The following is a 26,765-nucleotide window of genomic DNA, read 5'->3' as shown; positions in this document are numbered from 1 at the left end:
GATGATAATATAAAGGTTTTACTTGCTCATACTGTGTTGGAACCTGGATTTCCTCACTCTTCCTCTTTGAAAAATCTTACTTCGGAGTTTGGGTAAGAATCTTGTTTTTGGTGTGTGGTTCTCTGAAACAGAATACAAGCACAGGTGGCTTTTTTTTCCCCTTCTCTTTTCTCTCTCCTTTTAGAAATGGTGAGATTTTTAGAACCAAATATTTCAGCTGAGGCACATGAATTCATACCTAATTCTCAAAATATCTATTTTAAAAAGTTTACTATCTAGTTGCCTTACTGCTGGTTTTTTATTTGAAAAAGTACCATTTTAGAATCCTTAATGATTGAAATTGTTACTGAGACTTAGAGAAAAATAATGCGAAGGGAATTTGAACACTAAGTATTAGTTCATAGTTGTGTTTTCTATTTTATTGAAATCTGTTATAATTTTCTGCAGATAATTTGTAAGCTTTCTTCCTGGCATAGTAATTTGTGATCTCTTTGATGTAGTTTCTACTAATGAAGGAAGATGGGCAGAAGAAAAACTGAACTCATATATTTTAAAGATGTTTAGGGTAATAGTGATAACATTTCAGTCTTGTAGCTTAGAAAAGAAAAAATGAGATTTCATTTTCTACAGCAACCATCTGCTGTTCAAACTGTTGTCAGTGGCTTGCATGTAACTCCACTGTATCCTCACTGAAGGAACAATTGATGAACAATTGATTCTTTGCTAGCTGTTAAAGATTTGAACGGTATCATGGTCTAGGGAACCATGAAACACCCTAACATTATAAAAGGAATGCTGTATACCCAGGAAAAAATTACTGTATGTCCAGAATTCTTTATTTTAGGAGCAAAAGGAGACATTTCTGAATATTTTTAAGTATTCCTTTTCACAATTGAAAGTTTTATTTCTTTAATTACTGTCTGTTTGGGGTTTGGTTTTTGTCAGTTACAATTAACTTTTGAAATAACTCTTCTCTTTGAATATGCTTATCTTTGTTGAAGTCAGACAAGTGTTCTGGGTAGTTGCACAGAGTCTGGAAAGGTAGTCAACAGCAAACTGCTGCATGTAAGAACCTTCAGTGTGATGTCTGTTATCACATACCTGGCGTTTGGGGAAGAGTAACTGTCAAGGCTGACCAGGTTCTTCCCTTTGTAAACTGACTGGTTGTTTCTCAATGTTTGACCAACAAATGTAGCAGCACCTCCAAAGGTAAGATACACTCATAGGATTCCCAGCATCTTACTAGTGAACCTGTGCTTGAAGTGTGACATTCATGTAATTCAGCTTCTCCTCCTGAGGGAACCCAGAGGACAGAAATAAAGTAGAATGTGGTAAAACTTGTGGATTTCCCAAGTAATTCCATTTGGAAATAAGGTATATAATTAAGATTACAAATGAGTATGCTCAAGTGCTAGTTTGTGTGACTGAATTTTTCTGAAGTGCTTTTGTATTCTGTGCTCCAAAATTACAAAGAGAAAAATCTGAACAAGCACAAGGTAAAGAGAGATTTATAGTGATGTCACAAGAAGAGTGCTGCATCATAAACAACTTCCTTCTGGGTGAAATCGTAATGGGCATTAATATTCTTAGGAGCTGTCCGAGTTCCCTGTCATTCAGATTGGTTTTATTAGGTACAAAAATGCGCTAGATTTGCTCCATTTGATTTAGAAGCAACTAACTCTATTGAAATGAAAATTTCTGTGACTTGGACTGATGTGCATTAAAGTGTCTGTTATAGATACCTTTATATAGATATATACCTTTAACAGCGTGGAGATGGATGGTGTTGCTGCTACCTCTCTCCAAAAAGAATCTCTTTTGGAGAAGCCTCTCAGGTGGGCACACAGGCAAGGCACTCAAGTCCACACACACACACCACGGCTAGCTCAGCAAGGAAGGGTCTCCTGTAAAAGTTTCAGCAAGATTTATTTTGCAGATTTATGCCAAAGGTTTCAGGGACAGAATGACACAGATCAAAAGAATGTCCAGGGTTAAGTATGGGCGTCAGGAGCCAATGGTCTGAACACAGGAGCAGTATGAGGGCAGGGCAAAGGGCAATGATCTATAGGGAACATAAGTGCAGACCATCAGTGATACCACAACCAATGGAGAACAGGAAAGGAGAAACCTTCTTGAACGGGGGTCATATATGAACAATAGAGGTGGGCAGGGCACACAGGCCAATGGGAAAAGCAAAACTGAGGTAGATGAACATAATCCTGTAGAACACTCTGGGGGGAAGCCTTTTTGCTTACCCTAAGCAAAGGTATTCTCGGAGCCGGTGGTAGATTCTTCCATGGCAGAGCTCTAGAAGTTTTCCTGACAGGCTCGGGAGCCTCCACAACTCTCCTGTTTATTTTTACTAAAAAGGCTTCTCCAATGGATTTCTGCAGACACTTAACCAAAAAGGGAAACATAATTAAAATGATAAAAACAGTAATTACAACACACAAAATCCCTTTAACAAAGGTGAAACCCATCCTGGCAACCGCCATAGTCAGAAAAGTTGATTGATCCAATCTGGGTTCTTCTCAACCCTTGAGTTCTTTACTTGCTCCCTCAGCTTCTGGATGTTTGCATGAATAGATTCTGAGTGCAAAGAATGGTTGAAGCAGCATGTCCCTTCAAAGTCCTGGCAGCCATGTCCATGGGCAAGCAAGTAAAAAGTCTATTGCTGCTTTATTTTGCAATGTTGTGTGCCTGGTAATCTCAGTGTCACTAAGCAGGTCACTGAATGCAGAGGAGGTAGTGTTTGTCTGCTTATTAAGCCAATACTCCTGGTGAGGAAGCTCACCGAGAGCCTTTGCTGCAGCCACACAAGGTAAGAGTAGTCAGACTGTGACTCTCTTTCCTTGATTTCAATTAGTAACTTGGCTATTGCAATTTTCATCAAATTCTGTGTATGATCTCTTTTGGCACGCCACATACCTACATTCAAGAATATTTTTTATGTTCCATTTTGTTTTATGTTCACATTTCTTTTGTAACTTTCAGTATCCTTTGCACACATGATTTATCTGTAGAGTAATGGCATTTGACAGTGGAAAAATCCTTACATTCTATTCACAGTCAGAATTAAGCACTTAGAGAAGATTATGAACTTCATAATCAGACAGACATGACTTTATTTCGTAACTTTTGTTTATGATGTGCTAGTATTTTTCCATTGATTTGTGTGCCTTATTGATGTCTTTAATTATTGACAGCTATTCAGGTTATTGAATGATGTCATAATTAATTCAGGGCAATTCAAGTAGATTTAGTGAGACAACAAACTTACAGTAAAATATCTTATAATTGTTGAACTTACTGTTCATATTATAGTTTATTAATTAAAGGCAATTATCTGAACCAATGACAACGTGCTTTGAACAGTATTTAAATTAATATCTAACATATTGCAAATTAGAAAGTTTGGGTTGTTTCTTCTTTAGTGCCAGAGTTGTACACTGGCATGATGTACATGACTCTCTTTTCTGTTACATTTTTTTTCTTACTGTCTGCTGAAGAAAACTGCTTTTGTGCAGTTTATAGGAGTTATATCAAACAAAGCTGATCAAACTTCGAATAATTCTTTGATTGTGAAAAATCTGGCAGAACCACAATTAATTAATGAATGAGTGAAAGTGGTGTAAGAAATAACTGAAGGCTTTCATAAAAAGTACCAGTAATGATTAATGTAAAGATGCAATGATAATAAATCCTTCAGTGGATCATTTGATTTCACTTTATGGTGTTATTTTCTTTTTTTTTTCTCTGAAGAATTATCAGATTTTTTTCCTTCTTAAACAAGCTTTTGAAATGTCATATTGTCAATTTATTCAAAAATTTGTTCACTGAAGTATAGAATCCTTGGAGTTAAGCAGTAAAAAAATCCATTAAATTTTAATTCTTTAAGTTTTTGGCTTTACCACACTTATTTCAATGTTAAAAAATATTATGTTAATATGTCTAAGTAGTCATTTTGTGGGTTTTTTTACAGCTTTCTTCGTAATTTTTTTTCTTGAACTTGAGTATTATTATTAAGAGTGTACAGTTTGATGGCGCTTCCTATCCATTTGTAGTATAGCAGTTTCTGAATGAGACATTCAAGTGTCAAAAGGAGGAGATGAAGGAATATGTTTCTTATGATGTTTGATCAATGAGGCAGTAGTTTTATGCACTATAGGGAAAAAATAAATTACTGTGTATTGAGAATTTCCTCCTGAGGCTCACAGTTTCGCACCCAGGGAAGAGAAATAGTAAAGATTGGTTTCCGTCATATGGCATGGTGATGTGGTACAGTAATTCTTGGAATAGCACTGAGAGGTGGTGTATGCTGGGAGTTTGGCTTAATGGAGACATTCAGAGAGTCTCTAGAATGCACACTTGTGACATTATATTTATGAACAAAGGCATAGAAATCACAATAACAATGATTCCTGACCCTTTTTTGATTTGCTGAATTCATGTTTGGCATAAGATCTCCAGAGAGGTGACGCCACTACGTCCCTAGGCAGCTTGCTCCAATTCCTAACTACTCTGTCAATGAAGAATTCTTTTCTAATTTCTAATCTGAACCTCCCCTGACACTATTTAAGACCATTTCCTCTTGTCCTTTCATTTGAGATGTGGCAGAAGAGACTGACCCCTACCTGGCTTCAACCTCCTTTTCTGCAGGCTGAGCTCCTCCAATTCCCTCAGCTGCTCTTTATCTGAGTTGTGCTCCAGGCCCTTCCCCAGCCTTGCTGCTCTTCCTGGGACAGGTTCCATCCTCTCAATGTCCTTCCTGAATTGAGGGGCCCAGAACTGAACACCGGTGCCCAGCACAGGGGCATGGTCAATGCCTAGACAAAACGCTTTATCTGGCATGTGTTATCTTTTCAAGCAGTTGCCTGTAATATTTCCAACTACCAGAGAAGATGTAAGAGATGCAAATATTTGTCTTGTTGTGAAAATCGAAAGATCAGTTCATTTTCATGTGCACTGAGGAGAAAAATGTGGGAGTTTTTTTGATTTAGTAATAAGTTACTTCGTATACTAAAATGAAGTTTTCTTACCTAATTTTCACTTGACGAATTGTTAAAATCAGGGAGCTAAATATAATTTCCCGAGCTTATGTGAAACTTTGCATAGTGCTCATCTGTCCATGTACCATCATGAAAGATAAGCTTAATTTCTAATAAAAAATTGCTATACTATATCACTCATTTTATTGTATATCACCATTTTATTGTATAGCAAGATTTCTAAACTCTTGAATTATAAATGCTTAGCTTTAAAACTTCTTGGTATGCTTTTGATAGAGTGTTCTAAATGTAATACTTCTTCAGGTCCAATTCTACTGAAATGTATCTCAGAGAAACTGTATCTTACATATTTGCACAGACTGAAAATTCTGCTTTGCTTTTCATAGGATAAGAAATGGGTTCTCAATCATGAAGATGTCACACTGGGGGAATTACTGGGCAAAGTAAGTAATAGAGTGAGCTAAATAACATTTTAGTAAGTATACTGTAATCATTAAGTTATTTCTGTATACCTTTTAAATTATTGCGGTATGCGATTTTTGTCTTTTTTTTATTCTAATACACAAGACAGCCTTATGATTTAAGCAGATGTAAATCACACTTGCTAGTAAACATAATGGTTGTGCTGAAAGTATTTGACTAGAATAATTTTTTTTCTCTTTTGGCAGAGAAAACTAGATTTCTGTAAAGCATGATCTGGCTGTTTTACCTTCTGTAGTCTGAGAAAAATGTTCAAAATATAAATAAAAACATGTAGAGAAATAGGTGTATATTTGTATATTTGTGTATAAAATTTGATATGACTAAATCATTATTTCTTAAAACAATGCTAATTGCTTATGCATGATTTTTTTCCTCATTCGTTGATGAAGTTAGGTAATTTCATAATCTTATTTGTATTATATAAATTCTTGTGTAGTTCATAAACTTGTTGTTTACAAAGCCTGCTTAATAACTACAAATCTTTAAAATCAGCCAAACTCCTCAAGTTCTTGGCACCTTTGCACTCACTGTTTTGAGTGGACAAAGTCTTTGAAAATATTTTCCAAAACTGGAAAAAAAAAAAAAAAAAAAAAAAAAAAAAAAAAAAAAAAAAAAAAATTAAATGAGGATGAGAAAAATCAAAGCAGTAATTGCCTTCTTACTGTGATACACACCAAAAAAATCAATTAGAAATCAAGAAGTGGGGGGAATGAAATACTGCCATAAACTTCTGTTACCCAGGATAAAATCTCTTTGCCAGTGTAAGATGACAAAAAGTATGACCAGACTGTCATAGTCAAAGTATGACTGAGCTGTACCTTTATAAAATGCAGGTAAGGTACTGCAGGATCTTCACATTCTTGAACAGGGTAGTATCAAGGGACAAAAATAAAGATGTTCCAGCCATAAAAAAGCTTTGACTTGCTGAAAAATAAATATGAATTAGTTTTGATGTGTAAAGACAGTTAAAGCAATTTGAAAAACATTTTAGTAAATTCAATTTACATGTGTATTGCATGTTGTTGGCACAAAGCATTTTTAGCATTCAGTAAAGGCAACTCAGAATTTTAAAGTGATTACAGAAGGATGTTCTTCAAAAAATACAGAACAGGCTAAAAACTTTGTTGGAACATATATCTTATGCATTCATCTCTAAGAAGAGTTAGTCATACTAAAAAAGATAAGAATGACACAAACATCAGCATCTGTATGACAAAATGTGAAATAAACTATTGCCGTTCACTACAGAAGTGAGAAATCTGAGAATCTACAAAACTTTGAGTGGCCTGGAAAAGATGAGGAAGAAACCACAAAATTTTAATGTGTAAAAGATGCAAGCTTTAGAAAAGATGATGATTTTCCTTCACCCCAGGCGTGAATGGCCAGTTCATTTATTGAGCGTTAATTCTATAATAGCCCACAAAATGAAAGTTGCATAATAGGAATGTGTTATACTAAAAATCATGTGTCTAATAATACTTCAGTATTGTCAGTAAAAAAGTAAAGCATTTCAATACTTTAATAAAGCTTAGGGTGGGTTCAGATTTCACTGTTAAATGGTTCTGACCATTTAGGGTATAGGAAAAGTGGACTTGAAACAACTCATCTGCTTACCTTGGGCACCTGATGCCATTTTAGATCTGAGAGGTAGTATGCTGGCCTCTAGAAGTGCTTTAGAAGGGCTGCCAGAGATCCTAAGCCTCACTTGCCAGCTACATCTTCCTTGTCCCAGGGTACAGAAAAAATTCAGCAGAAATGTTCAGCCTTACATCTCTTCCTTGTTACTGGAAGCACGTTAGTGTTTTCCATCTGTGAGTTTCTTTTTTTCCTTTTCTGTCATCTTTCTTTGGCAACAGTAAATTCAGCTGCATGATGTAATGAAATCTTCATCCCTCAGAAGAGGAAGAAAAACATCTCAACAGATTTGTTTTGAAGTCACATGCAGCCCCAAATACCAGGACACAGAAATGTAGTGCATGTGGAAATTAATCAGACGTAGTTTCAAAACTGAGTTGTGCTTATTCTTTGGGAATTACAAAGCTTAACTAGAAGTATGAGATCTATAGTTTTCTTCTTGTTTCCTTTTCTTGAGTGTTTTTTTCATTGATACCAGTGTTTTATACCTCACAATTTCCTTCTTCTTTCAGTTTGTGTTCTAATTAATTTTCCTTGTGTTTTTATTAAGTAAAAGTGTTTCTGATTGAGACTTTTATGGTATTTATTACTTCATTTTTCTTCTATGAAAGCTAAAAAAATCCCCTAACTTGCTTTGGGGGTATGTTGTTCACTACCTAAAATGTCTGATTATAAAAGGCGTTGCTTTCTAAAATCTTGTCCAAGTGGAAGCCTTAGAGATTTGCCTTTATAGAGCAGTGCTGAGCTTGCATTTTAAAGACATTCTGAATCATCAGGCAGTATATTTTGCAGTGGGTTTAAGTTAGGATAAAAATTAATATTCAGTGTTTTCATTCTTTGTATTTTGTATTTTTTCTTTTTTATATATGAGAATGTTGATGTTATTTTGGTGTGTTTTGTCACAGTTTTTGAGGTCAGTTTTTGGTCTCTTCCAGATAGCAAGTTAAAAACTATTCACAAAATACAATAGCATGAAAATGAAAGAGTTCAGGAGTAAGAATAAGAAGAACAAAGTACTACAGTCAATGTCAGTTTATTTGAAATGTTACTTAGAGATGTTATGAGAAAATTCTAATTACTTAATTAATGGTGTTTTTTTCTTCTTTCCAGCAAGGTCAAACCAGAACTCATATGCTGTGTCATATAATAGATGTACTATGTCAGAGTGAATGGCTTTGCTTAGGGCAAATACTGGAAGAAAATCTCATTTGGTTTTATAAACACATTCCAAAGTTTTGTTCCAGTTTCAATAGCTGTCTGCATTATTTTTTCTGGCAATTTGTTAAGATTTTATTTACCTAGAATGATTTTTTCCCCCCGATTTCAGGGTAATTTTGGTGAGGTGTATAAAGGAACATTAAAGGATAAAACTCCTGTTGCTGTAAAAACTTGCAAAGAAGATCTTCCTCAGGAACTGAAAATAAAATTTCTATCAGAAGCCAGGTAGGTTCCCTAAAATTACTCATGGCAGTGGTTTTTTTCAGTTTTTATCACCAGATGCATTTACAAAACCTGACCTTATGAAAGGTTCAGAAAAACAATAGTCAAACTTTTCCTTCCTTTCTCTCCTTCTGTACATTCCAAGCTGTCGCCCCAGTAACTAAACGTTGGCATTTTTAATGTGTGAATGCCATGGCATTTGCACTTGCTGAAACCATCTCTTTGACAAAGCAAGCCATGCCTGTAAAAGAAAATGTTGTTGTCTTAAGTGCTTTCATTAACTTTTAAGATGTACCATGAGGATTGGGATAAGAAGATTGGATGATGTTGTTAATTTAAATGTGATTATACCAGGCCTAACTCCTGCCTTACATGCATGGCTAATTCAGATGATCAGAAATGCACAGATTACTTTTCTTAGTGGGTTGTAGACCCATTTAGTAATTTTCCGTTTGTAAGAAGAATTTGCTCTAGTAGAGGCATTTTATACTGTGTCAGTCAGCATGAGATTATATGCTTATTTTTCATGACACAATGTGCAAAGTATTCTGAGTGTCAGCTGATGTTAATAGGTAGGTTCTGAGATTCCAGGGAGAGGCATGTCTTGAGATAAATGTCATAATTTTTAAAGTACCTTGCTCCTTCTTGCTATGAAGCTTAATATGTTTTAATTTCCACTCTCAACCTGGTATGATCAGTATTGAAAAATGAAAGATAATATCTGCATTTATAGAATGAAGATCAGCCACTCTATCTATTGAATCTAAAAAACTTGTAACTTGGCAACAGCAGAGATATGTTATTTGTTAAGCAGCTTGACACTAATGGGAAAAAATGGTCTAAAAAATGGAATGTGTTACTTTTCGTTAAATATGTATGTATCAGGTAGGTTAGTATTTTACTGTTGATCCTAGAGAAAAAGGGAAAAAGAGGAGATGCTTTGAGTCAGCAAATATCAGAAGGAACATTTAAGTTACAAGGTCTCTGTAGAAGTTTTTTTTGCTCTTCATTTAACTCACAAATCATTGCATGCTGTTTTAGGCTGGAAATGTTCTTACTAAAGCATTGTGTCAAAAGATGTAAATGTTTTAATTTGATTCTCAAAATTGCTGTCTTAATAGTCTTATAAAACCTACTGTCTTAATTAATATCTCAAAGTAAAATTGGAACAAGTGTGTTTTTGAACAGTGCAGCACAGAAGCATACAGGCACTCTGTGCATACTATTCTGATGTAGCTCTGCTTCTGGCCCATCACAGAAACTCTTATTAAATACAAGGATTCTTAAGAAACTGCAAACCTCTCAGGCTATTTGTCAATTATATTGAGAAGTGTCACATATTCGTACTGTGGTTTTACCATTTATCTAATTTTTGATTTATTAGTGAATCAGTTATGATTTTAATTTCAAACAGAGTGGTGATCTGTTACATTTATTTTGATAACAGTAATGATATTTTTTCTTAGATAACAATAATTACTTCTTCTAATAAAGTAACATAAAAGGTTTAAGATATTTTCCTGTAATATTTAATTGGCCTGTGCAATAAAGTTTATTAATATAATAAGCTTCTTGTGTGTTTTGCAGAATACTCAAACAGTATGATCATCCTAATATTGTAAAACTGATAGGAGTTTGCACTCAACGACAGCCTATATATATTGTTATGGAACTTGTTCCAGGTAATTGTTTTTTTCCTTTTTTTAGCAGCATATTTCCATAGGTTTTATTATTTCCATAATGTGAAATGTATTGGTTTTTATTTTTCTTATTCTGCATTCTTGTGACTGACCTCAAAAGCCACCTGTGTTGCAAATCTTTTGAAATGGGTTCTACTAGCATTGAAGTGGTTGAGCTCCATAAATCCGTTGAGAATTTTACTGTAGCCTTTAAAGACAAAAGAAGCTTCATTATTCTCCTGATGACATATTAAATGGTATTTCCTTTAACAATAAAGTTAGATAGTGAATATTAAGAAGTATTTAAAGAAACTTCATGCCTGGGTAATGTCTCATTTTTAATATGTTTCATGTTTGGGTCACCTTTAGTAACATACTTTTTTTCTTTACTAGAATGTATTGTTTAGTTTTTGCTCTTGATTTAATTTTGGAATTGAGTTCATTTTATTCAGCAATGAATGGCTGGAATGAATTTCAAATTGTTGGGATGATAACAACTTTTGGGCAATTCTACCTCTTTGTTGATTTTCTCAGCAACTGGAAAATATGTTCGTTTGATAGCCTCTAGTACTGCTTAATATGCAACACTGTATTTGTTTTATATATCACTGGATTGGTCTTCAAAATTTACAGCAAGCTGCTTTAAGAACCATTTTTTCAGGAAGACTTAGATTGCTTATAGTTCTTGAATACTGGCTGTAGAATGAGAGCACTCATTCTGAAATGAAATACTTGACCTTTTAGAGTTTTCTGCCTTTATTAAATTATATTATATTATTATGTTTGTATGCGCGGTTAACTTTATTAAAATGGAGACTAAAAGCAGTGTCCTTGGTTTTAAGGGGTATTTCAGTAATCAGCTTCTACAGACATCTCTAAAGATAAAACTAAATCCTGATCTTTTAATGCTTTTATCATTCTGGTTCAGGTTTTTCAGAGCCTTGTACAAGTTGTTGAAACATGCTAATGCAATTGAGGAGGAATTGAGTGAGAACTTTCCTCTGATTCTCATGCCTGTTTTGCAGTTCAAGTCTATCAAAACATATTTGGGGTTGAATTTGCTTCAGAAAGAAGCTTCTTGCAAAGAGAATTGTTGCCTTGTTTCAGTGGTCTGTAAATCCCCTGAGCTGGCTGCTCTGCCTGCATGCCTTCATAAACATGGGACTGCCTTCAAGCCATCACACTTTCCCACGTGCTCTCTCATCTCGGCACCACAAGAAACTGACCAAATCAGCAGAAAACATAAAGATACCAGAGAAAAGTTAAATCACTTAAATAAGTAGAGAAGCAGTGATTTTGATGTTACTGTTTTTTTCTAGTGACAAGTTTGGATGAGATTACGAAAAATGATAGTTAATAGCGCTCTGACTTGATATTTAACACTGCCCTTTGAGGAACAGGATGGTGATAAACTTATCTTCCACTTGACGCTAAACTTTCTCAGTATCTTCATTGTTTTGTCTTAAATGTGTTTATGCTTGAAGTTGTTTAAACAGTTTACCTTTGACATTCTGTTTAATAACTAAAAATGTCGAATTTTAAGTTGGTATTGCATTCTGAGAATGTATGGCTGAGAACACATGTAATTTATAAAAATGTCTGACATTTTGTTCCCTAAGGATAAAACTAGAAGCATCTCTGTAAAACAAGGGATTTCTCCTGTGTTTTCTGGCTTCTGTCTAATGCTTGAAAATTTTCTGCCATTTTTATATCCCAGATACATGTAGGCTATACACCTATTGTGTCTTTTGAGACTCCTATGGTGTGGTTCCATAGCAGTTAATTCTGCTCTGTATTCCAGATTTTGACTTCAAGTCAGAGTCTTAATTTATTCAGGTATTAGAAATGTATATTGAAACTTCCCACTTTATATAGAGAGGTGCTACTCTGTGAATGATTCTGTCATAAACTGGCTCTGCAGAGATATCTTTGTTGCAAGTGTAAATACCATTAAAAATACCATGCATATGGATAAAGACATCAGTGAAAACAGCAAAGAAAGGTTGCAGATGCATATTTAATTATGTATCCGTCCTTTGTTACATGCAAAAATAGCCCAAATGTAGCCAGCAAATAACAAAGAAACAAAATTGTCAAAGACAATTATCCTTTGCAGTAGACCCTCTTCTTGGGGGCTAGTGTGGGGGGTGTTAGTATAAGTGATGTGTCCTATAAGTGTCTTATAGTAAGAACCATAGTAACAAAGAAATGTCAAGATGGGTGATTAATGGGAAGGATTAACTGAAATAATAAACAGTGTAGCATAGAATGGACACATAGAATCATAGAATGGTTTCAGTTGGAAGGAGCCTTGAAGATCATCCAGCTCCCATCCCCTGCCGTGGGCAGGGACACCTTCCGCTAGAACAGGTTGCTCAGAGCCCAACTTCACCTGGCCTTGAGCACAACTACGTATTAGTGAGGAAAACATCATTTATTTTCTGTTCACTGGCTGTTGCCCGTGCTGATCTCACTGTACATGTCCTCCCAGTGTCAATCCATCATAGATTACTCAAATACAGAAGGAAAGACTTGATCATTTTTGCAATCCTCTTACCAAGGAAAAGGCCTTAATATAATGTGTATGTATGTTACATAGATATGTCTTTAAGGGACGCACATATAGGAAAATACATCTGATCTCCCTGCCATTGGCTGGAGTTTTAGAGGGCCAGTTCTCATTTCTCCTGAGTCTTGTCTTCCAGGTCTTCTGCAGGTTCCTCTGCAAGTGGGAAGGAACATCTCATACAGAATATGTGCACTGTTTATTTATTGTAGAATTTGGATTATTGCTTTCTATAAGCTATCCTTTTAATTGTTGAAAAAATAAACTCAGTAAAATGTTCTTTGTCATATAGCAACAGAAACTAAAACGTATGTAGCAACAATTTCCTTCATGTATATATGGAAAGTTACATGTATACCTAAAAACACCATTCAGAAATTTGCAGAGAGTTGCCAAAAGATGTTTTTTTTAAAAAATGCTAAACAAATTGTCCTGCCTTTTCTCCCCTCGCCTTCCCAAAATTACCAAGATAGCTATGGAAAATGAATCAATAAACTGTTACTATTTTCCTATGAAAGTTTTATGTATTTGTAAGTTGAGATCTCTAGACAAATCTAATTTGCAGGCTTAAGTTATGCTAGCTAGCTTCTGTGAAAAAGGAATTTAGCCGAGCAGATGGTTTTAAATTTTTTGTGATTGCGTAATGGATAAATTTTCAATAACCTTTAAAGAACCCTTGCAAATAATTAATTTTTTTCTTCTTTACTTATATGACATTGGAATACTAACTAAAAGGATAGACATCTCAGAACTTTATAAGGGCCCATGCTGTAGTTGCTGGATGGCTTTTCAACTACCATATGGTAATAAAACCCCCTGAATTTTACAGCCTGGTTTTCTTCCGTGAAAATTTTAGTAGACTAAGAAACAAGAAAACAGCTCTACTCGGAAATTATCTTTCTATCAAAACATTCTTGTTCATGGAGAACTTACCATAGAGATCTCTCGTTCTGTGTGATTTATGACTCTTTCTCTATGACAACTAGTTTGAAAATATTAAGACTATTAGAAAGACTGCTGCTTAGATAAATCAGACTGATGCAACATGTTAGTATCTTGAGGGACTCTGAACATCATATAGGTTCCTGTAAATTCTTTTCTTTGTAATATGCTTCATAATTTTTACTGCTTTATAGTGAAATGCTCTCTAAGATGGGTTTGATAAGATTTGTTGCAAAGGTCACATTTGGTAGACTTTTTTTTCTGGTATGTTCTGATTTAAAAATAGGAATACTGCACTGTTTAATAACTGAATACAGTAACGTCTTATTAGTCTGTTGTGATATACTTCAAGTACACAGTTTATCCTAACAAAAATAGAAGAAGTTAAATGAGAATTGCTGTTGAATTTTGGGGAAAGAAACCCCGCATGTTGAGACTTGCCAAATGCTTGATGGTAGTATAGAGCTATGAGTTTGTATTTTCTTATGGACTTCACTGACCTGACTGAAAAATAATGTAGAGATGTGCAACACAAGTCTTAAAGCTGGTCAGGGAGAATTGCTGTGTATTTGCTACAACTGGAGTTTTCTAGTGAAGATAAACCTTTGTCAGGGGTGGTTTCCCACACGAGAAAGAGCAGAACTTCCTGTAGGAGTTTCCAGTGCTGTCTAAGAAACAGTGTTACTTTCCTGTAATGCCAAGTCAATCTGAAAAACTGAGCATTCTACTCACATTTTCTGTGTTAATTTATTCATTTTTCTTTGCTCTTTGTCTGTTGTCCTGGTGGGATTTTTGTGCTTTATCATTGTTGACCTTAAAACTGAAGAAAGAGAAATAATTATGAAGAGATGCTTTGGTATTCAGAGGAGCAAAGGAACTATTTGCCGTTGTCTCTTAAGGCTGTATGGGACATAAGGAGTTTTCATAACAGCTCATTTTTAGCAAATTTATATGATAATCAAAGGGACTGCCTGGAATACTGCCAGAGTCCAGACTGACAACCTGAGAGAAATAGATGCTGGATTTTGTTGGGGTGTGGAGAAGATTTATCAGGAAAAAATGCTGAAGGGGCTGCAGAGCCTGCTTCTTCTTTTCTTTTCAGAGTGAACTCAGCATCTTTTAATGAAAAAAGACAGGAAAAAAAAGAAATTAAAATTCCCTTCTCATTTACCCTTTCTAACTGTTACCTTTCTGGCCCCAACTCTTTTTTAGTGATCTTTTATCTGTCATCTTTTAGTGATGACAAAGAGGGTTTTAATTCATCACAATACTCAGGATCATCTAACTGCATTTTCATTTGCTTGTGATTTAGTATTCAACCTCCCATGTAATAAAAAAAGAACTGCAGGAGTTCCATTCAAAATTTAAATGTTTTTTCCTCTTCCTTTAGGGGAAGAACAAACCAAATGTAATCTGTAAGGTGCAAAAAGCAGTCCTAAGAGACAACATTCTTTATTCTTTTTCTTTATGTTAATTTCAATTTATTTGAATCTTAGTTAGTCCTGAAAGGAGAATTTAATTTAAGGGTAAGAACTTGTCATTTCCCTGAAATGTGTGTTCTAGAATGGGGCATTTTGAGGATAGATGTGGAATGCTGTGATGCAGTTACCACTTAATGCAACTATTTCAGCAGCTTATCTTGTAGAATCTTCCACTGTGCCTCTGTCCCTCCAGCAAAGAATCTGCAAGATAAGCACCATCATCATGCTTGCACCAATTCTCTCTGGAAAGATTTGTCTAATTAAAAGTAGATGCAAACATCTTTGTATGTTCCAATCTTGGAACATACAAAGATGTCTTGGTTTAGGAAGACAGATGTCTGCCAGGAAAAGCCAGAGCTTCCCTTGGAATGCAGAATGTGAAACCCCTCCCTCTGTATTATTATAATTTTGAAATTAAGGGGCTTTCAGGCAAAGATACGGGAACAGGAATAACAGTTCTTTACTAGGAATATTAAAAATAGAAATGTAGGAGTACAAAAAAAAAACCAAAAAAGAAAACAATGAACAAGTCAGAATACAGCCTGACATGCTCCTGGTCAGGGTATTAGTAGCAGTCTGATTAAGTCCAGATGTGGTTCTGTTGGAGCAGAGATGATCCTGTAGAAGGGTGTAGTTTTCCTCTGAAGGTCCAGTGGTGGTGTAGATAGGTCCAGTCCTTCTCTGGGAATCCAGTGGAAACAGGCAGTCCTGCTGTTTTGAATCTCAGGTTTTTATCCAGGTAGGCATGGTTGCCTCCTCGCCCTGGGTGGAGCATCTCCCAGTGGGATGATGTAATTTTATCAGTCATGCAGTGAGACTCAATGGCCCATTAACAGCAGATATCCCCTGGAGGGAGGATGGGTCATGGAAGAGATAAAGAAAACACCTCCCCAGCCAGTTTCACCAGATGGCAATAGAATACATTCTTTTGGTTACATCTTGCAGTGCAACCCAAGACAGAGTGCTTGATTTAAGGTAGTAGAAGGAGGCTTGAGGTCACATGTTTTGTGACCTGCTCCTTTTAGAAGCTGGAATGTTTAATCTCAAGTTGGTAGCCTACTTTCTCTGTCTTGGGTTTCTATATATTTAAACATTTTTATAACCAACATAGTTAAAATTAAAACCCCCAAAATATATTGGAATAATTTTATTTTTGCTACCTCAGGCATTCAAATATAGGCAGTTGAAGTGTCTGCCTTGTCTATTGAGTCTTAATATAGCTCCCTCTAGCATATGCATTATGCTAATATGGTCCATGATGAGGATATTATATGTTAGGATATTATGAAAACTAGATGATCTTCCTGTACCAGATCCTTGCCTCAGACAGTTCCAAACAGTTTCCCAGCAGTTGTCTCTTGTCTCCTGATCCATTCTGTATTTAGTCTGTTCTATCACTGTTCTGCTCTAATAGCAGTGATCTGCTCTGATCCAATTCTCACCCCCTCTCCCCAGTGTGAATTTATGGACATTTTTCATTCTCCTACTAATGCACTGTAGACATTTCACTGGAATGCTTAAGGCACTCCAGTGTACCAGTGTGCCTTCCTGATACCACCACAGAATTCTTTTCTGAAAATAGATAAATGCTTTTAAAAAAACCAACTTCCTTTTTGACTTAACAGTGAGTTTGTGTTCCTTGTTTTATCTAACTTGTGTTTATATGTTCTGAATACTGGCAGCTGGAAAGAAGAAGAGCTGTGCCTGTACATGTAAACAGCTATGAAAATATCCAGTAATCTAATAGCATAGGAAGGTGGTCAGAATTAGATTTCAGCTATACTCAGCTTATATCTAGACATGTGTAGTCAGCTTCCAAGGGGGAGTTTAGCAAGGTCATAACTTCTGTCTTTGCAGCCTGATAAGGTAACCTATAGCGGTCTGTTCTGAATAATTTGGGATACAAATTGCCTGTGCCAGTGATGCAGAACAAAATCAGAGGTGACAGGTTTTATTAGCTCAGGTGTGCACTGCTGAATGTGACCTGCCTCAACCCTCAGGCACACCCAAAATGAGCACGACCATTTCTGTTGTGCCTGTACTTGGAGTCACCACCCCCAAAGTGCTCATAAAATGACTAAACCTGGCACTTCAAGACGTGGCTTACTGGGCCATGGTAGTGTTTGGTTGAAGGTTGAACTTGATGGTCTTGGAAGTCTTTTCCAAACCAAGGGGTTCTATGATTCTTAACCCAAGATCTGGGATTCCCTCTGAACCCTGTTTGTGCTGTCCAACCTGAGTTGGCTTTCGTATAGCTTCTTTTATTCACTCCATTTCTTCTGAAATGGGACTCCATTGCTACTTTCTGTATGTTACAGCACTTCTTCCCCAGGATGTCTTATGTCAGAAACGTGCAAGTAAAACCTGGTGTCTTTCTGATCTACCAGGCTCACTTTCTGGTTTTTCTTGGAAAAGAGGGCTCCAGGGCATAAAGTGTAGAAGTACCTACAGATCCATTATAGGTGGTGCTGAGGAGCTGATACAACTTACTAGATCTTAAATTTTGAAATTGCTCTTATTTTCTACATGTAGTGATAATTCAGAGTATAGCACCAAATCACAGCTAACTTTGTGTATTTCTCTTGTTGCTTGCACTGGTGCCAGTAAATCCATTTATAACTAAAAACTCAGTTCTGAGACTGAGATGTGTATAATTTATTTATTAATATGAAGTACAATATCCTTATTATTTTGAGCTTTTCTGCTAAATTAATCATCTTGGATAAAGGAGAGCAGATGGTAAGAGCAGCTGAAGTAGATGTATATCATGACTTCCTTGAGCCTCAGATTAGACTTGCTTTCTCTGAGGTGCCACTGATTCCATACACAGGCCTGGTACACTGATTGATGCTGGGAAATACCTGAACTTTTAGTTTCACATTGTGTGGTTCAGCTGCTGCATTTTCTACTTTGGTGTGTTGTCAGTGTTGAGTTGGAGACAGGGATGCGAGATACGCTGAGGATCATGTGGCAAAAGCCTTGTTTATTATGCTCCTTTTATCAGGCTTTCGAATTTCCCGCGCTTACAGACATGGTTGGTTAAGAGTCTTAACTCTGCCTGGCTCACTGCCCAGTGATATGGGTGCATCTGTGCTTCTAAGGGGTTGGCTGAGGTCCTCTGTCTGGGTTTGAATCCAGCCTATCATTTTTGTGTCTACTTCGAGCTAGGCTGTTACCTGTTGAGCCAAATCATCTGTACAGATATAATCTGTCTATATCTGTCATAGTGTGTTTTTTTCTCTTTTCTGCATCTGGAGGCAGTGAGATGTCTATAGAGAGCATTCATATTTTTTTTCTAATTGTTTCTCTTCAGAGAGCCCCTAAAAGTTTAATAAAGTTTTGCATGATCTGGCCCATTGGTTGCATTGGTTGTACATCCTCTGTAGCTGCCTTTTGTGAGCAGATTTCAATCTGAGTCCTATCTTACAGTCACATCCTGAGTCTTTACCGCACTCTGTCCAAAATCAATACAACAACAACAACAACGAAAAAAGGGTCAGTCAAATTCCAGTTAGAGATAAGGTGCAGTGGTAGTGACTATCTGGATTAATTTTCTATTCAGTTACCTTTTTCCTCTAGTCAAATCAGTTATCTTTTAATTATTACTAGTTAGCGAAGCCACTATCTGTCTACCCTACAGCTTCCCTTCACACAGATCCCTGTCTGCTTCTCTAGTTTTTGTCTTTCTTACTTTATCCTCAAAAGTTTCTGGCTTTCATTTTGATTTATCTCTGTGGCTCTGCAACTTACTGTGCTTCTGACTGTGCCATCTGCTCTTGTTGGGCACTTCACTCAAAGAGCCAGACACCTCCCATGGATTCCTTCTCTCCATGTGTCCAACTTTCCCCTCTCCTCACCAACCCTTGTGTAGTACATGCACACATACATACAGACCCTGTTTCTTATTCCTTGCCTTGCTTATAGCCCTGTAACACGTGTGGGTCTCTTCATCCCACTCATGGATTCCAGGTTATTTAGAAAAGTCAGATTCCTTTGGTAGAGTGTAGATGGTGGTGATTAAAAATTCCCTTTGCCTCAGAGCTACTTTTTAGTAGCTGTTTTTTCCTGTTTAGTGAAACAGGAGCAAAGTTCTGGTCTCCTTTTGTTGTAGCATTTCAAACCACAGTTGGATTTTTCTCTCCACACATGTTCTAGGCTTTGTTCTTACTATATTTCGTATCAATATTGTACAAAATCAAATCAGCAAATAGAGGAAACTAGAAAATCCGTTTTTTAAACAGAATAAAAACAACCAAACTTAAAAAATCAGCAAAGTGTTTTGGTAGTCACAAAAACATCTGTATTCAACTTATTTCTTTCTATTCATTGTTATTCACTTTTTCTTTTACTTCACCTAGAACAGTTTTTGGTATGGTAGCTGTTTAATTTGTCTGTGTATAAAAACACTAATTGTTTTTCTTTAGATTAAAAAAAGTGTGTTCTTCAGGTACATTCTGTTTCACATCAGGCTATCACGTCTCTCTAATCTGGAATCTTTTTCAAGGCCTTTGATTATGGATTGTTGAGCATAATACAGTTACAAGAATTATTTATTGAAAAATGGAAGACCTCCTGGGGAAAGATGATTTTCCTTTCTGTTACTTTCTGAAGTAGGCTGTACCTATGCACTCACAGTGGGTTACAGCCTTACAGCCACAATATTAAAACATAAGAGTCTAGGTAGTCTGGGTAGTGTTATCTTGGCAACACAGAAGACAAGGGATGCTAGCTGTTGATGTCTCACTGTGATTTCTGGTTTCTTCTTGAGAGGTGATGACAGACTCAGTTTTGGACAGGCATTTATGTCAAGTGAGATATTGACTTCATACTGTACGTTATTTCATCCACCTGAAATCTAAAGCAGGACTGCTGAGCATTGTCAATATTTCATTTATTCTGATTATCATATATCTGTGGTCTGTCATCCTGTTGAAAGGAAGTGAAATAGCACATATAAATGAGTTGTAACCTTTTTCTCATCTTCATTTTATCACGGTGCAGTTATTTTGTGCTCATGAGTCATCTCGGTTCTGGTCTCATCACAGATTGTCTGTTAGAAAGTCATACGCAGCACAGTTCTAGTACAAACCGCCTTTTCTCTCTGTTTACTTCTTTGTCCTTGGCTCTAAATGCACACTCTTCATCTATTTTTTTTTCTTCCTTCATCTTTTGTTTTCACATATGGGTATTTCTACTTCATTACTGCCATTGTTAATATTACGTTGGTAGCCTTTGCATGATTATAACAACTTTTATTTGCTTTGCTTAACAGGAAAAACAAAGATTTAACTGGATTTTACAATAGTACTCTGTAGGCAGTTAGAAAAATAAACCTTGGGTTTTTTTAGAGTTTCTGTTACTAAATAGATAAAATAAAAGAACAATAAAAAGTGAAAGCACTGCATTGCACAGAAGTGATGTATTAGTTGAAGTATGAAGGCTCAGTACTTAATTGAAAATGAGTGTTTTAGCATTTTTAAACCCTTATATTTTAAATGGTTTGTCAAATAGCTTCTTATCTCCTGGAATTCCCTAGAGATGCATGTTTATTATTTTAAATTCATAGTTTTAAGTAACTCCATTTGGGTTTGTGTTTTAGATCCCACGTATATGGGATTAAGGTACTAGACAATAAAGGAAAGTCTAAATTGCTTTAAGGCTGCTTGAAATACTGACCATTTAAATTCTCAAATTTATAAATACTTACAGGTGTAGATAAAGGTAACTTCAATAATATTGCAATGGCCCTTAAAGCAATTAGGAATACTGAATTCTAAAGCTTCCCTGGATTAGGAGGACCATCAGGAGGTGTGGCCACAAACGAGATGCATATGCGTGATGAATGTGTGTATAAACATAAGAAGAATTAAGTGACCTCTTTAAACAAACGTAGTTAAAAAGGCTGTTTTACAAAGTAAATTCTCCCTCTTTAATAAAATTTGTATGTGAATAATAATACATATAACTTCATATCATCCATAATAATTGGTATTGTATTAAGACATTTATTAATATTTTTGTAATTATTTATAATATTAGGCTACTAGGTAGAGATACAGTATATAAACAATGTATGTCTATATACCAATTCAGTGGGAGATTTCCCATCATAATTTCAAAACATATTTTAATTTGGTTTGGTGTCAGAATGTTTGTCAGAATGATGCCAAGAGTGCCTAGAGTGAGTAGGTAGGTGTCACTTGGGACACCAGCTCAGGAAAACACTGAAATATGTGGTCACAGTTGATTATAAATGCCAGTCAAATCAGAGATTGCCATAACTACTTTGTAAACTTATTTAGCAATTTTCATTGTTGTTTCTTCTCATCACAGAGGTTTTTTTCCTCTTTCAAAACAATAATTTGTGTTTTTTGTGTGCAAAGGAGTGACCTGTTTTATTGCCACGATATGCTGCTTATTGTACAACAAGAACTTTATGCTGTAAAGCACAGCCAACACAAGGAATTGCTGATAGGTGGTATTTTCACACTCTCAGAATTCCTGCATGCAATGAGAAATAGTTCCCATTCACAGCAAAATACACGAAGGGCTGTGTTCAGGAGCCCAGTTATAGGCTGCCCTCATGGAGCTTCTGCTTATGAACTACATTTTGTCCTCTATTTAGTAAAATAATTCTGTTGCACTAGGAAGAGACTCCAGTACTGTTATTTATCCTGCTGTAAACCCGAAATAGGCAAATCATCTCTGCTAGGTGATAGTATATATATAATTTTTTTTTTTTTTTTGTAGTTCTTAGCGTTGTTAGAACATACCTTATCTTCTAGTAGTGTTGTGGGCCATTAACTGGAATAACAGGTAGCCATGCAGAGTACAGTGGAAATTTCACATAAAAGAGAAAGCATTGCTTACTGTTATGTAATCGTCTAGTTGTGTATCAGTTGTTTCACAGTCTAATAGGTCTGTTTGTTTCATTTTTATCAACAGCTGTTACATTGGAAATAGTGTTCTGACACTATGAACTACCAATAGTGAATTAGGGCTTTTCATATTAAAACTTATTTTAAAAAGTATATAAAGATATTACTTAACTACAGCTCTGCACTGAAGAGTTTGTAGAGAAATACTCTTAATTCAGCCTTGAAGATATACATGTGGATGCTTTGTTGTGAAGATGAATAGCTGGAACATTAATAACAGTAAAAGTCAGAATTTACTGAGAAATAACTCTGTTACTTAAAAGGCAGGCACTTAAGCCTGTGTTAGTATCACAATGATGAGGATAATCAGATTTAGCCTAAATATTACCTATATTGTACAGAGTGAGAAGGATATCACTTGGCTGTTTTATTTTGTCTGCTACTAACACTGCTTTTAAATTAATATTAAACAGAATATTCAGAAGATTGTTTTGCCATTTCTATGCAAGGACAGATACAGGAAAACAGAACAGCTAGTGAAAACCATGAGACAGATTAAAGTAATTAAAACTATTTTGGTGATAGGCATCAAGTGCACTGTGTACAGCTCACCATACAGTGCTGGTTTTGTACAGTGCATGTAGAATTTTGTTCAGTGCATGCCACACGTGGAAAATCAGCAAGACTAAATCACTTCCTGATTGCATTGTTAATTGCATTGGCAAATTCACAAATTCACAAAATTCACAAATTCACAAAAGTAACTGGCTTGAGCTTTGTGAGTTTGGCATACTCTGGTGTAAGGCACTGAGCAGCTTTTAATATCATTCAGAAACAAATTGTTGAAAATTGGGATATTAACCTGATTGCCTGAGCATATTGGAAATGAATTTATAGCATGTATTATTTAAAAAAAAATTAATGGATATGGTTGGGTTTTCTTTATTGTAAGGTTTGTCTTAAGTTTCCTTGTTGTCTTTAATACCTTGTTACTTGAGAACAGATAGTTTCACCATCTGATGATTGTGGAGAGCATTAGCTTATTTATACAAAGAATGCATATGAATTGTGAAGATTATAGTTTACACTATAATATTGTTACAGCAAGTTTTTTAAATAGAGATTTTTTGCAAGATTTTGGAGGGATTTGTTTCTGCAGTTTTTTTGCTTGTTTATGTTTTTCCTTTTTTGTTTGTTGTGTTTTTTTATTTATTTGATTTTCCCAAAATATCAAACTGAGCTTATCTGTCTTTTCAGTCTTCGCACAGGAAGTTGTTAGCAATTCTTAATCTTCAATATTGAAGCACTGGTTGAGTGACAGTAGAGGGGTTTTTTGAGATCTTCAATGTCTTTTAAAGTCTTAAATGTATTTTTATAGTCTACCTTGATTTATTGCTCTCATTCAAGTAATGCCACAGTTTGTCAAGAAGGGGAGACTTCACATTCATAAAGGCTTGCAGTCATACTTACTCATTAAAAGGTGATTCCTGTGCAGAGACCAGTGAGGTCTCAGCACATAAATAACAGAATTCTCACCATTTTGTTGTGTGTGTTGGAGGGGTGAATAGCTTAAAATTTATTTTTACCTGTCTGCTGTAACTTGAATAATTCTGTTTAAATGTGCAAGAAATGACACATAATTAATTGGAGTGTTTATCTTACTTCCCACTGGCAGTACCTACTTTATACCTATTAGAGACTATGTCAGTAGTCTCTCAGATTAAAGAAAAGTTGATTATTACCCAGTCCAGTTTGCAGTAGTCATCTGTCCTTTTCATTGGAGTTTAGAAGTCAGTGTAGGGTATTTCAAATTGGCTTCATTTTGCAAGAATGAATCCTAATAGTCAGTTCATTCCTAAATGAAAGGAAACAAATACTGGAGCAATGACTGGTTACTCACTATCAAATAACTGTGTGATATGAAAAGCCCTGCTGTGATTTTACATCTTTGCCTGGAATAATAATTAGAAAAATCTTTAATACATTTATATCAGAACATGGCTTTGCAGTGTTTGTATAATATTCTTCCAGCTTACCTTTGTCCTAAATCAGTTTTTCAGAATATTTTTTGCTAACACAATTTGCTTTTTGGAAATTCTCCACCCTGACCCCTCCCACTTCTCAGATGAGAGGACAATGGCTTTGCTCCTCCAGGGCAGAAGACTCTGGAGGCACAATAATAACTGTTCACATTCCACTTCCCTGGTCAAATGTCCAGCTAGCACTGACCAAGAAGAAAACATTTTGTTACTCCTCCAACACATCGGTGGAGAATTTGAGAAGCATCACTGCAAATGATCAATTAAAAAGTAATTATTTTCATGTAGCAAATAGAACCTGACCTCTTTATTCACGAGTAATAATTCTGTGATTAGAGAAGCATTGTGGGAAATGGATTTGGAAATGGATTTGGAAATGGATCTGACAAAGAATAGGTATCACAGATTATCAGTTGTTTTTGTCAACAATTTTTAAGTGAGTCAGTATTTAATGTTCACTGCTAAAGATGTTAGGTATATCAAATGTATGCTGTGCAATTTTCACTTTAAAGCATCTAATATTTAAGGGGAAAAATTTTGAAAGATGAGTTCCTTCCTTTTTCTTGGACTAGCCTGAAACTGATGGGATGAGCTGAACACCTAATAAACTGCATTTTGTTTGGTCTTGCACCCTTAATAAGAGATAAGTGTGACTATGCTATCAGTCTCTCACTGTCCATCTGTCTGATTTTCTAGGAGGTGATTTCCTATCATTCCTAAGAAAAAAGAAGGATGAGCTGAAAACCAAACAGTTGGTGAAATTTTCATTAGATGCTGCCTCTGGTATGGCATATCTTGAATCTAAAAATTGTATACATAGGTAAGGAAGATTTTTTTTTTGTCACTATTTTATCTTTGCTCAGTGGAAACACAAGGTGTTTAAGGGTGTATGGGGTTTACCATCACAGGATTCAAAACTACAATTTCAAAACAAATATACTTTTTCTGAAAGTTTATCATTATTGCTTGTCTAATTCAAAAATACTCATTTGGGTAAAAAATAAGTGCTACATTATTTGATGTCTGTAGTTTGGACTATTAATAGAAGTTAAAAATTATTTTACACCGTAATGACATGCATTATATTATAAGGAACCTGATTCATACAGTCAATACAGAGATCAAATTATTACAGATTTTCATACAGAGAATAAATTATAGCAAGAAGCAGTCTGTGAGGCTTATGTCATGTCTGAAATTTACAAATATTTGCAAGGCCAACAGAGAAGTTAAGGTATGTTTGAAAAGTGCTTCAGAAAAATCCACTGGTTTCTCAGATAATAGAGAAGAGCTAAAGTTCTGTATGTCAAAATATTAATTGCCTAGACTGCTCTCTCTGAAATATGGAAGATTATCAAACATTATGCTGTTGGAGTTTCTTATTTCTTTCCTGACATTCCTTTTTCTTGTTTCTTCTCCAGTTTGACTCTGCCATTGCTGTTTATGTTCCATTTGTATTGAAGGGGATGGAATTAGTTTCCACTTGTTTTGTTCTTTCAGAATAGCACAATAATACCCTATTTATTGCTGTGGCTGAAATACAAATTGTAAACATAATGATGATCCGTTTCACAGAAAAATTATGAAGTACAAGTTTTCATTTCCAGTGTTGATTTCTTCCACTTTGAGGAACATCTCTAGGGGAACTGTGTGACACCGCACTGACATAATCAGTTCATTTGGGATTTAACACTTTTCTGGTGAATGCTGTTATCAGAGACCTCAGTGGCATTTTCGACCTCAGTGGCATTTTCTCTTAAATTTTTATCAGCAGTGAATGGGTGAGTTACAATCCTGAGCATCAAGTTAATTGAAACAATTCTGCAAGATCATGATGTGTAAGAAACACTGAGAGAAAAAAAAACCTAACTCATGTTCTAAAACTATGTAATACTCTCTTAGGGAAATCTGAGAAGGGGATTGTAAGCATTCTGTCATGACAGGATGTGTTTCAGGCTGACTCTGTCAAGGATATAATGGCATAAAAATCAGAGCAAGTAACAGCATTAGTGATTTACACTAGCCTCATAAATGTTCTAGTGCTTAATAATTCCTGTAACACTCACTTTAGTGTTAAATCTGAAGTGCCTGTTTAAGCTTTTGTGTTCTTAGAAAATTAAACAATAGATAAAAATAGTAGCTGGATAACTGAAGTTTTGTAATTGTAATTACTAAAAAAATTGCAATATTTATTCATTAAATGATAGTGTGCTGCCTAAAATAGAAATAGTTATATATTTTTTTAACACGGGAAAAAGGGTATTCTTGCACAAGTGTGTAGAATAGAACTGTTCCAGTAGGTGTAGATGACAGTGTGGCCTCACTGTATCTCTAGAAATTTGCGCTGCTGGTTGGTGAATAGGAACTGCTATTCTTAAGATCTGTTTATAAAACTAATAGTGATTGAGAGAATGTGTTTCAGAGAGATGTGGAGTATTGTCTTATGATATGAGGATTTCATTGTTTTCAGTTGGAAATATGAATACAAATGTGTCACGTAGTTCAAGTCAGGAAAAAGCTGAGATCTGACCTGTCTGTTAGTGCCATAGACTTGCCAATGCACACAGCCTGGGTTACATGTACTGTAGTACAAGAAGAGAAGAACTTGATTCC

The 26,765-nt window shown here is 35.5% G+C and overlaps 1 protein-coding gene across 2 annotated transcripts in view; it reads left to right on the top strand.

The window, feature by feature from the left end:
- Window positions 1-26,765, top strand: part of FER (FER tyrosine kinase) — a 148,111-nt gene that overhangs the window by 85,616 nt on the left and 35,730 nt on the right. For both annotated transcript variants that reach the window (XM_063421574.1, XM_063421575.1), the window contains 4 exons: window positions 5,396-5,452; window positions 8,455-8,570; window positions 10,155-10,249; window positions 24,849-24,972. In XM_063421574.1, coding sequence (XP_063277644.1) covers window positions 5,396-5,452; window positions 8,455-8,570; window positions 10,155-10,249; window positions 24,849-24,972 — 392 coding nt within the window. The remainder of the gene's footprint in view (window positions 1-5,395; window positions 5,453-8,454; window positions 8,571-10,154; window positions 10,250-24,848; window positions 24,973-26,765) is intronic.

Source organism: Prinia subflava, chromosome Z (assembly GCF_021018805.1).
Source record: "Prinia subflava isolate CZ2003 ecotype Zambia chromosome Z, Cam_Psub_1.2, whole genome shotgun sequence".
NCBI classification, from domain to species: Eukaryota; Metazoa; Chordata; class Aves; order Passeriformes; family Cisticolidae; genus Prinia; species Prinia subflava.
This window is presented reverse-complemented; position numbering and strand designations above follow the sequence as displayed.